Raw genomic sequence first — 12,469 nt, 5'->3', positions numbered from 1 at the left:
GTGGACATCCAGGCTAAAACAGACTATTTAACAAAGAAATATGTGTACTGCCTTGGTACGTGCAATTCAATGATGACTTTTCTATTATTACTTCTTTCACGATTCAGCTCATTCCTGTAAGCGTGCTCGTGCTTTGATGGTGTACTTTTATGGAAGCACTGAGGACACTGCTAATGTATGAGGTCAGAATGGGGCTTTCATTGCTTAGGATATATTAAAATCAGGTCTGAGGTGACATGTCCAGAGACAAATATCCTCAAATTCCCTTCATATGTTAGACCACATGCTAATAGCGTTATCCAAATCATGGATTAGGGTGAAACCAGAGAACATATGTTTCTTGCATCCTGTTTGGAGGATAACAACATAGACACAAGCAAAAGGAACCTATAGCAGATTTTGGCATAAAATGAAATACATTTTCTTTAATCTCACAGCTGATTCAAGCAAATGTCAGTTATTACATGAATTGAGTGGTTTAATTCTGTATTTTGGTCAAGAAAATAGTTTCAATAATCTTTGTAAAACATGATTTTGAAAACAATCATAAAATTTGCAAGATATGCTTTTCAACAGAATCTAGATAGAGCAAATAGTTGATTCCCAGTAGTTAAAATAACCAGCCTATTTTTTTCATTTGCTCATTTGCAGCAAATAAGATATTTTCTACCTGCATCATTTTAAAACTTCTTGGGATATAAAAGCTTTCTGCTCAGTCATTAGCTGTAAATTGCAGAATGAAGAAGTACTCTACAGCATTTCCAGATGAAGTAGTCTGTTTATACAGAAAGTACAAGAGCTATAATTACTACATGATCACATTTGTATATCAAGGTCAGAATTCTGTGATTCATGCTATTGTTTGGACATAAAGGGAGTTGATTTTCAGCATGGTGGTGTACAACTACTATTATTGCTACATCAGTGACTGTAGAAACAATATTAACTTTTGCTTGTTTGAGTTTTTCTAGGTAGGTTAACTCCAGTTCAAACATTCATGAAAAATGTCTGGTTAATATTTGTCCTAAAATATTCATTAGGCATGCAAAATATGTACTTAGGTATATACTCCCCAGGTTGTTCAGACTGTGTATTCTATTATGAAAGCAAAAATAAATCCTCCATAACTAAAAGCAAACCAAAATAGGTCATTAAATGTCTTATGCATGAAATCACAGAGAGTTTAAGCAGTATCAAATGCAGGTGATTAAAGACTGCAAAAATATTTCCTGATCTTTTCTTCTTCTCTGCAAAATCCTTGCATAAGATTTTCTTCTTGCCTGTTATCCAATATACATTGCAATTTTTATATTCTACCCTGAGTATTCATTGGCTTTCCATGCTATTTTACCAGTTATAAAAGATTAAAAATATGGGGATTCAACTCATTATACTTGTTAGTTAAGAGCTAGGATTAGTCAAGCACTTAGATTGCACCAATTAATTCAATATGATTGCATGTACTCATAATCAGGCACAAGAATAAATGCTTTCCTCATCTGAGGACTAATAGAATTTGCTATTGTATTAACACATCTCAGTTGACACCCAGCTTCCATGTGACTTTAATGTCATCCTGTTCCTCGTTAGGCCTCTTTCTCTTACTTAAGCCCCAACTAGTCTTTCTCTTTTCAGCTGTGGGTGTCCGTAGGCAAAAAGCAATCATATTGCTCCAGGTGTTCATTGTTCTTCATCCATTCTGGGTTCTTATATTTCCTATTCACTCCCTGCTCCCACTCACATGCTGTCATATATGAGCATTTTGCATAAAGCTGATAACATTACCCTCACATTGCTAGAGATGGTTGGGCAGCCTTCTTTTTTTCAGGCGAGAAGTAGAGAGGTAAGAGGTTGTCTTTGGGCCAAGTTTCTTGAAAGATGTATTTAGCCTTGGCAATACTTTATGAAAGATGAAACACTCTCATGTGTTCAAGGCCTGAGTAATTTGCCATCTGAATGCAGGCCTAATAACCTGTCCAAGGCCACTGAGACAAGGAGTTGGACCCACGTGAGCTTCTTCAACTCGGTCCAACTCTCTTCTCTCTGGGGAAGCAACGTATGTTTCCTTCTCGTTGTTGTTTCTCATCAATCACTCCTGATAACTTCAACCAACTTGATTCCTTTACAAATATTTTTCTGGATTTGTTCCACATTTCACTTTGTTTGCTAGTTAGTGTAGTACTGAGAGGCCCAGAAATGAACATGAGACCTAGAAAGGGAATGTAATCACCCTGAGCCACTGAGATCTAATTGCAAATGCTGTTAACACTGCCTATAGCAAATGGGTAATTAAATAATCTTCAGTAGCATATTACAGTGGAAGTAAGGAAATTCTGTGACTTTTTGGACTTTTGAAAAATGGATGAAATACAAATAAATTACTATCAGTTCAAAACATAATCTAATGTAAATCATACTTACTTGTGAACCTGGGTCAGCACTTCATTTTAAAAGCAACGAGCCATTATATATATTTTTTTCTTTTTAATCTAACATTGTTTTGATTTGAATAGCATAAACCTGCAATCATCAAGGTGACTGTTTTGCCTAAGGAGATGGATAATATCATTAAAAAGAACAGATGTGCTGTAATGTTAAACAACAGACATGTCATCATGGGTTGAGCCAGATCCAAGGTTGCCAGTGGCTGTGATTTTGTTGTAAGACTGTGGTACTCTGTTATCTGCTGTTGGAGGCCTTTCCCAGCCCATGAAAAACAGTGCAGCACCCAACTCTTCTTCTAACAGTTTTTTCCCTGCGTATAATACAATATTCAAGTATAATATCCTGGATATAAGGCACATACTTCTGTTGGGTATAAGGTAGGTACCTTATACCTTATTCTGTGTATGTTAGATACCTTACATCCTTGACTTCATATCAAAGAACACAGCTCTTCCTTTAAAGCACTGCTCAGTCTTATGGACAGAGCTGTAACTATTTTTTCTCTGGTGCTGCCAAGCTGGTGGCATGTGGTAGAATCTCAAATCCTTTACATATATATGTAAAAATCTGAAATCTGTTTGGTTAATGAGGCCTCTAGTCCTCCTAATGGCAAAACATATTTTGACCACATCATTTGAAAGTATCCTAAAAAGGCTCAGAAACAGAAGGGAAAAGAAAGATAGTAATATCCCATCCAAGAACTTTTATGTCGCAATTTTTAATTGAATCCCATATGTTTTGGAGACTGGGATTATCCTACGTTGTTTTTAATGTTAAGGGTTGGCAGCCCTCCAGACCCACATAGCAAATTTGGAAACATAAAACAAACAGGACAAAACCCATAAACAAACTAGAGCAGCCTCTAGGGAAATAGGTCGACAGCAATAACAAGACTTCTCTCAGAGAGGAAAACAAAGACTCACAGAGGAATTAAGTGGGGTGCTCGGATGGAAATGGGCAGACTGGTCATATGTGGCTGTGCTCGGTGCTCGACTGAAGGCTGTGCTCTGGGGCAGCCTCCCTCTATTGGACCTAATGTGGAGTTCAGCCCAGTGGCTGAAGTGTCCCCATCCTGTCCACCCCCTCCAGAGGCTCTGCAGCATCTCTATCATTTTCCTTCCCCCACAGCAACACAAGTCTTAAACTGGAAATAGTATGGACCATTTCCATGTGGTAGGGAAGAAGTTTGATTAAAGGGTCTGGAACTACTTGTCCATGTCCTGGCACAACCATATCCCCTCTTCCCCTCTTCTACATGCAGCATCCATCCTGCAACATCACTTTTCCACCTAAACTCTTTGTCCTTCAAATCATATCTGCCTTACTCCCCCCTTTAAAAAATAAATAAATAAATAAAAAATTGCTGCATGCACTTGACATGGAAATTTTCAGCCTGAACAGTTAAACTGAAGTTACAGCTGAAAACAGGGTCTTCTAGAGGGAAGTGTCAGACAGCCAGGACAGGCAGTGCTCACTGCCATGCACACACAGCAGCTGAGCGAGTGCTGCCACTTTTAGTTACGCACCGAGAGTTTCCCCAGTCAGCTAAACGAAGCTCTCACGATGTAGCACTTTTCGCAAGGTGCTATTCTCAGCGGGTTTCTAATGGGTCTGTTTACTCTAATGAAACTCACAATATCAAATACAGTAATCAAATACCATAGGATAAATTGCTGTCCCTGAAGAATTAATTAATAAAAGTGGCTTTAAACTGTTTGAATAAGTGACTTTGTCAGTCCCACAGCTTTGGCCAATTTTATTTATTTGTGCCATCTTTTCTCCTCATCTAGGTAGGTTTCTGGTCGTGACAGATGAGACATGAGATCTTCAGCTTCCAGGCTTTCAAGTTTTTCTTCAAGAGATTCATTATGGAATCGGTAAGGAAGAAGAAAGACATAAGTATAAGTAACCAGGTTTGAAGTGTAAAAAGCAGACCAAAATATGTAGAAAATAAGCCCCAAAGAAATTGGTTTTATAAATTTTAATACCTGCCAGTTTTTTTGCTTTTGTTTTATTTGCTAAATGCCACTTTGGATGTTACCAGAAAGTGCTTTTCAGAAAATATCTAACCTATTGATCCTTCCAAGGATCAAAAAATTGAACAAATCAGTAAATCCTTAGAAGACACAGACTGCCTTTGCAAGTACTGGAGCAAATGGTAATATTTATTATGTATTTTGCTTTGCTTTCATAGATTTCAAAGTTGGATGTGGAGGGGAGGGTATAAAAATGACACTCTGTAACTCCTTTCAAGTGTCCAGATCTGGTAACTGATGTTGTTTTAACTTTGCAAACAACCCATCTCTGAGATCAGCCTGCAAAATCTATGGCAGGATTTGTGCGGGGGCTTGAAAAAGGAGAGACTCTCTTCTTCTTGTGATGCAAAATGCTGAATAGCACACAGTTGTCTAAATATGCTTTTGTTTATTCAGTCTCTGGATGGTGAGTGCTCTTGTTTTAAAGCTTTTACTGTATTTCATTGAACCACTAAAATGGCATTTGGATTGCCTGACTTGAACCCCCTACAACAACAACATTTGCAGTGGAGGCTTTAGTTTGCTTTGTACCTGGTGCTCTGGATGCAGCTCTCCTGGCACAGGTCACTGCTCCCCACTTGGGGATGGCAGCAGTGTGGGTCTTTCATCTTCTCTTCGTCCCTGGGGGAAAGGTTGGCCATACTGCACTCCAGCCCAGCCAAGAAGGGTGAATCACTGCTGCTGATCTTCTGAAAACTGAATAAATCTTCCTTTGGTGTATTTGCTTTGTCACACAAAGCATATGCATATTTTTTTTCCCCTTTTTAAGCCCATGATGCCTAAATAAGCAAGAGTCCAGAAGTCAAACAATCATCTTTTGAAAAGTATGAAGCTATTAAGCTTGATATTTCCACTTGATTTTGAAACAGGACTTACTTTTTTGAGTCATACTTCTAGATTTTCTTGCAGGAATAAAACAAAGTACAACCACAAACAAGCAAATAAGTAGTGGTAAAATTACTGAAATTAATGAAACCTGATTTCCTGAGGATTTGTTTCTTGACTGCAGCTCCCAGGAAGCTGCAAACCATTAGTGAGACTTTTCTCATGACTGAGTCATTCACAGGATCTTCTTCCTATACTCATTCTCTTGATAAAGAGCAAGATGAGGGCAAAGCTTTTCTGTCCATGGAGACAATAAATATTTTTTCTCTCCACTCACATTTATCTTCCCACAAAACTTGTCAGAAAAGAAGAAGTTTGAAACCTTTCCTGCTCCCTTTTTGAATTTTATGGAATTGGCAATGCATTAAAAAAACTCATTAGGGGCAGGATGGATGGGCTGATGACCATGCTCCACTGAAGTCAATGGAAAACCAGTTAACTTAGGAAGCAGCAAGTTCTTTTTTAGTGACCTAAAATGGGTAAAAGTAGAAGCAAATAAGTAGACAGAGAGAGGGGATGCTATGATAGAATACCAAACTGAAATTTTGAGGTTCTTTATTTCGTTTAGTATCAATGGGACTAAGTCCATGTGGCAAGACCAGCTTCCAAAAGTTTCCAGACACTTGTCTGCTGTTCTGGATTTTAAGGGAACCCCACAAAGATGACATTCAAATGTATGCTTTAATAGACAAATGTCCAGACCCTAATTTTAAAACTCAGCCATTTTTGCTTGATGACAATCCTTTGAGCATTAAACAAACTATGTTCAGTCAACACTATAAGCCAGCCTTTGAACTTCAGCTCAGTAGGTCCATACATGTGCACATTTGCAAATGACTTCTATGCATCTGATTAGCACAGCAGAAGCTCAGCCCCCACCACCCCCCCCCCCCAAAAAAAAAAAACCTCTCTCTTTCCTTTATGTTTTCACATCATGAACAACTAGTAGAAGCAGTCCTTTTATTTGCCTGCCAATCCTTTTTGTCTGTCCAATAAAATGTTGATGAAATTGTTTGGCCTGAGAGCTCTTCTCATCCTTCAGCTGTTTTTTAAAACTCATGCAATAAAATCTACAATAAAAATACTCAGTCCTGCTATAGCACTGCTCAGCTGGAGAGCCCAGTGTGCTTTCACCCAGAAGAATACATGCAATTGTCTGCATTCCACAGATAGAGAAATGATGCACAGAGTGATCAAATGCCATGTCACAGCTGCGAGTGGCAGCTCAAGGACAAGATACCACCAGGTCTACAGAGCCTTTATTTAGTCCTCAAACTGCTTCCCAGGTTCATTTTGGCCTGAATCTCCAGTTTCACTGCAGGCAAGATTCATGCTGTCATCAGTATACATCTAGCAGCTTAGGTAGAACCAGAACTGTGCCTGGATAATGACACAGCTATATCATTTCCAGAGGGAAACAGAAAATATTGAAATGTTTGCAGTGCGGGTTGAGGCTTTATTTCATTCTCTTTTTCTTTTGGAGAGCCTGCTATGCCAGCTGCCCTGCAACATGTTCATTTTTTTGCAGTAACAGTCTCCGATCTTAGTCATTGCTATTTCCCATATTTAAAAAATGTATTCAGCTACTACTGATTCTTACTTTGAACAGACTCTTATTTCTCTTGGTTTAATCACAGAGTTCCCCTTCATGCTACACTGGCTTAGTCTTGTGCTTTGCAACCCCTACTCTCATGCTAACCAACATTTAACTCCTCCTGCTGCCTTCAAATGTGTCTGCTATGCCCTTCCCAAAAACCGTCCAAGCATTCGGTCATGGTCAGGATAACCATGCACAGGCTTCCCCTGCAGGTTCTCACCCTCACTGGCACATGTTGGCAGGTCACGCTGGGCCAGCAGCTCCCATAGGGCCAGCAGCCAAAGAGTGGTTGTCTCCATCAGCAAGGAGCAGGCTATCACTTGCACCACAGACAAGGGTTACATATGCCAGAGGCTCCTCTGACATTCCCAAGAGTTTGAGCTCTTTGAACTCTCCAAAACATGGTACTTATGTAAGAATATACTGCTGGGTTTTTATATTCTGTAGATGTTTTAAGGGCTGTGTTTGAATCTGATGCCTCCTAACACACACAGTACTATGCATCTGATGAACTAGAGTAAGGTTTCATAAATGAGCATCTCTAACAACAAAAAAACCCTGCATGCAACAAAAATACCAAATTCAGCACACCTGCAACAAAAAGTGAGCATCCCTTCCATCATCAGCCTGCTTCTACTTGCTGCTGGCTGACATTTTGCTGTTTTTTCCCTTTGGAGGCTGCAGAGGTTCCAGAACTTCTTGTTGTGACTGTGAGCCCGGAATGCTGTTACGTGTTTGTCTGTATGGCTCTTGATCTTGCATGACAAAACCAAAACAACAAAGGCAAAACTGAATCAGCAAATTAGTTGGTTTACTCTTGCGTAACTCAATGCTATGCGCAGTTTTCAGTGCTGTTATTTTCAGCTGGCCTTTGAGATAGCTGTTTGGGCTTACCTCTCATTCAGTTCAGCTCCTTGCACAGGACATTCAAGTAACATGCAAATACTGATGCAAAAAAGATGCAAAATATATCATTCAGTTATATGTTTGCATTTTTCATTTGGCACATATAGTGTTAAAAACACAAATGTAACCAAAATGTCACATATAATGAGAACACAATGGGTTCTCTTTTTGCTATCATATTAATATTGAAAGAATGCAGAATGAACCTTTTGTTTAAGCCACCAGGGCTCATGCTAACATACTTTTAAATGAATACTGTAGTTTCTAAGACAGTTGCTTATGTTTTCTTACCTACTTTTAAATATCAAATGAAGACAAATGCTTGGAAATGCCAGTATTAAAATTGAAATCAGCTGATTCTTGTATTCAAAACAGTCACAGCAACAACAGTAATTGTTGATGCAGCTCATGTATTTCATGAGCCAAATTAAAGGACACTGTAGCTTAAAAATACAGAAATGCAATCAGCATGTTTGCTGGATCTGGAGTCTGCTTTTCTGCATGCACAGAAATTATTTAGATATGAATGGTTTTCCTTGACCGGAAAGTTACCTGACTATTCTGTCCCAATAATATAATAATTTTAAAGATTTGTTTGCAAATGTCAAATTCAACAGCCTTCTTTCTCAAGTAAAACCACTTGCAGTTTACCATGCAAGTTCCCTTCAAGCAAATTAGCACCAGTCACAATGTGTGATGTAGGCTTTGCTGTCTAAAATAGACTTTGCCTTTTCCTGTGAGTACATCATGCACTTATGTGATATTAAAAGTGCAAATATGCTGCAGGTTAAAAATGCGGTTGCTACCCTTCATACAAGGTTCAGTTAGCCGATGGGACCGTTCTCTGAGAGGACGCTGTTTCTGGAGGTGAACCTCCTCCTGACTGAATGTTTCCAGCTGAAGTACCAAGGGGTGGTGTTACATGCTCTTACGTAAATGGGGTGGGTTTATTTTTTATAACAAAGCTATGGGAGTTCCATTAACAAAAAATGATTCCTGAGTTTTAATGCAGGAGGTATTCCAAAACGAGCTTCCAAACCCACCCTGCTAAGATTCTCGTTGATTTGAAGCTCCTTTTATCCCCTAAACCCAACACTCAACTCAAAGACGAGTTGAATCAGAAATATTTGTGGATGCTTTAATACTTATGGCCATACATTTAAAAGAGCATTTCCAATTAATTTTATCAGAAGTTATCTGAGAATAAACTTACAAAAATGTAACAACAGCAATTGGCTTACATGTTCTCTCAGGGAGGCTCAATCCAACTGACCAAATGCAAGTGGATAAGAATTGGCCTGAAGGCCTCACACAGAGAGTGGTGGTCAATAGCTCTATGTCCAGGTGGAGGTCGGTGACAAGTGGTGTCTTTCAGGGGACTGTCCTGCTCTGGCCTTGTGAGAGCCCACTTGGAGTGCTGCGTCCAGGTCTGGGACCCCCAGCACAATAAGGATGTGGAGCTGTTAGAACTAGTCCAGAGAAAGGCCATGAAGATGATCAGATGGCTGGAGCACCTCTCCTATGGAGACAGGCTGAGAGAGCTGGGGCTCTTAAGCCTGGAGAAAAGAAGGCTCTAGGGTAACCTTCTTGCAGCTTTTCAGTACTTAAAGGGGGCTCATAAAAAAGATGGAGAGCAACATTTTGCTCAGCTAGATAATGATAGGACAAGCGGGAACGGTTTTAAACTAAAAGAGGGGATATTTAGATTGGAGATTAGGAGGTAATTCTTCACTCAGAGGCTGGTGAGGCCCTGGCACAGGCTGCTCAGAGATGCTGTGGTTGCCCCATCCCTGGAGGTGTTCAAGGCCAGGCTGGATGGGGCTTTGGGCAGCCTGGTCTGGTGGGAGGTGTCCCTGTCCATAGCAGGGGGGTTGGAACTGGGTGATCTTTAAGGTCCCTTCCAACCCAAACCATTCTGTGATTCTATGAGACGATTCACTTGGGTGTTGGGACACCATGGTGGCCTTGGTCCACACAGTGCTTCCATAGAGGGAGTCAGGGTAACTAAGAAGATGGGAAGTAATACTGACTGCTGTGTTTAGCTGAAATGCATGAATATAACACCAAAGCACAGATTTGTCCAGAATATCAGCGTAGTATAGTAATATAGCCTAAGGATATTTTCCTGATGGGTTTTAGCACTCTAGTACTTCTGCTGCTATTCTGATACTCTCTGTGTTCATGAAGATGCTAAGGAGCATAACAAGAACAACGACATAGTTTACTAACAAAGACATACAGATTGCAATGATCTGATGTTTTCATTTAACATTAATGCTTGATCTACATTAATTTTGTTAGCAGTAATAGCCAAGATAGGAAACTCACAAGTAAAGAAATGAATGTAGGCACAAAGTAGCATAATCTTTTGGGGAAAGAAAATAAAAAGAGCAGATTTGACATGTGAGATCCTGGCATGACTGTGTCCATACTGGGGAAGGAGAGCCATCCACATAGCAGCCATGCACACAGCATTTTCCTTCTCACAGTCACGCTGGCAGGTTGCACATGATGCAGGTGGCAGCTTGTCTGAGCATGTTCGGCAGAGGTTTTGGCACCCAGCCAGGGACCCAGGTCAAGCTCATTTCCCAAAACCCGAAGGCTGCCACACCTGAGGTGTGTTTGCCAGCTTGTTTTCCCTGCAGCAGGCAGCGGTGGCCTTGGGGTGGTCCTGGGGCTGCTCTCTGCATGATCACACCCAGCAGAGCCCTGCCACGCGCTGTAGCACGGCAGTGCTGAAGAGCTGACTTTGCATGGCTACACGGCCAAAAATACATCCTGCTTGCTTTCAGGGGAGCCACAACCTCCTCTATCTAGTAGAAAGATAATCCTCCTGTTCTCTCTCACACCGCTGTGTGGTTTCAGCAGTTAATGGGGCTGATGCCATGAGGAGCTGTGCAAGCGCAGTGTAGCTGCTCACCCCTGGCCCATATCCGCGGTGTTTGAAAGTTTGCAATGATAAGTCATCATCACCTGATGACTACTGCTTGGCTCTTGTGAATGAGCTGTTGATCTCAATCTAAATACACGATGACTGGAGTACTATAAAATGAAAAATGCCACAGTTGCTACTCAGCTGATTGCAAAACACCTGCGTTAGTAATTTCTGCTGGTGTTGCTATGTTGTTCAGCCTCTCCCTAAGCAGTATTTGTGTGGTATCACAAATCCTGCAGAAATATTATCAACATGCTAACATGCATTTATAGCTGTAATTAACTCTCCTGTTGGCAGTCATGGTAAGAAAGGCCAAAGGAATCAAACGGATTTACAAACTGAATCACTGGGTGGGATGGCAGAACAGCACAACTTCCTTGACTGTGATGTATCATCTGGCAAAGAGCTGTGTTTCCAGGGCTGCTTGCACCCTTCTCACCCATGCTACCATGTCCGAGGATGGACACAGCGATGCCTTTCCCTTCAGGCAACTGAGAGGAGTGAGATAAGTGTGGCTGCTGCTGGCAAGCCTTGCACGATACAAGGCTGCAGCAGAGCCTGCCCCCGGAGCCCAGACGCAGACATCGTTAGAGCAGACGCCGTGAAATATAACTTTCACACTCTGCTGATTATTCTTTGGCATTTGTGAAGTGAAACAGTGATTTCAGTTAGTGACAATTTATAGAGAGGTGCATCTTACACATTTAGAAGTGAATCTCAGATGCTGATCGCATTCAAAACAGGAAACATGGTTAAATCTGAAATCCACCGAAAGATATCTGAAACAGTTATATAATTTGACTAGGTTAAATATAAGCACATTTTGATAGGCAAATTGTGTCATTTATTTTTTTATTAACATGCTACTAATTAGTTAATCCTGCTTCTACTGAGTTTAAGCAGGGAGATAATCTAAACCTAAAGAGGTCATGCCCATAGGGTTATTTTCTATACAAGCATTTATATGGGGAAATATCAACTGCTGCTTCAAAGCAGCAGAACTGAGCACCACATTCTTTATAAAGAATAAAGCGAACAATTTCAGAACTGTTGAAAAAGCAGACTAACGGGCAATTATCATTGGTGACAACTTTTTCATCTCTAGGCCTTGTGCTTTTGTCCTTATTTCCTGGTATTCTTCTGTATTCTGCTTTTTATATATTTAATATTTTATGTCAGATGATCTTTTTTTTTTGCCTGATGAGGAAACACATAAGCTGCCCAGCTATGCCTTCATTCCTGCCACTCTTTGCTGCTCCAGTTCCCCCGGCCTGTCTCCTTTCCTCTTCAATGCTCTTCAGCTCCAAGGTTTAAAGTTCTCTCAGTAGGATTAAAGAACCCATCCCTCCTGAAATCTGTACACACTCTACGGGGAAAAGTCTGCCTAGGAGAGCAAAGACCATCCAAAGACCAGTGCATAAGCCCAGTAATATCAACCCGAGGAAGAACAAAGCAACACATTGCAGTGGGAGCACTCAGCTCACCAAACCCGGGTAAATGCTGTCATGGATTTACCCTCATGTGAAATCTGTCAGGGCAGGCCCAGGTCCCTGGCTGCAGTAGCCCTGGGCACTGGGCCTGAGGCAAGGAGAGCTGCGTGACAGGCCATGGCCCACAGGGTGCCATGGGTCACCCAGGGTGACCACAGAGGCCCTGTTTGGCCCC

The 12,469-nt window shown here is 40.9% G+C and overlaps 1 protein-coding gene across 5 annotated transcripts in view; it reads left to right on the top strand.

Annotated features, from left to right (window-relative positions):
- Positions 1 to 12,469, top strand: part of ASAP1 (ArfGAP with SH3 domain, ankyrin repeat and PH domain 1) — a 167,322-nt gene that overhangs the window by 36,819 nt on the left and 118,034 nt on the right. For 4 of the 5 annotated variants that reach the window (XM_068672657.1, XM_068672662.1, XM_068672656.1 and 1 more), the window contains exon 2: positions 4,236 to 4,322. In XM_068672657.1, the coding sequence (XP_068528758.1) occupies positions 4,264 to 4,322 (59 nt within the window). In that variant the 5' untranslated portion in view covers positions 4,236 to 4,263. Of the gene's footprint in view, positions 1 to 4,235; positions 4,323 to 12,469 lie in introns of those variants that run through there. The other variant, XM_068672661.1, reaches the window with a different exon arrangement.

Source organism: Anas acuta, chromosome 2 (assembly GCF_963932015.1).
Source record: "Anas acuta chromosome 2, bAnaAcu1.1, whole genome shotgun sequence".
Taxonomy (NCBI): Eukaryota; Metazoa; Chordata; class Aves; order Anseriformes; family Anatidae; genus Anas; species Anas acuta.
The sequence above is the reverse complement of the archived record's forward strand: the minus strand, read 5'-3'. Positions and strand labels throughout refer to the sequence as shown.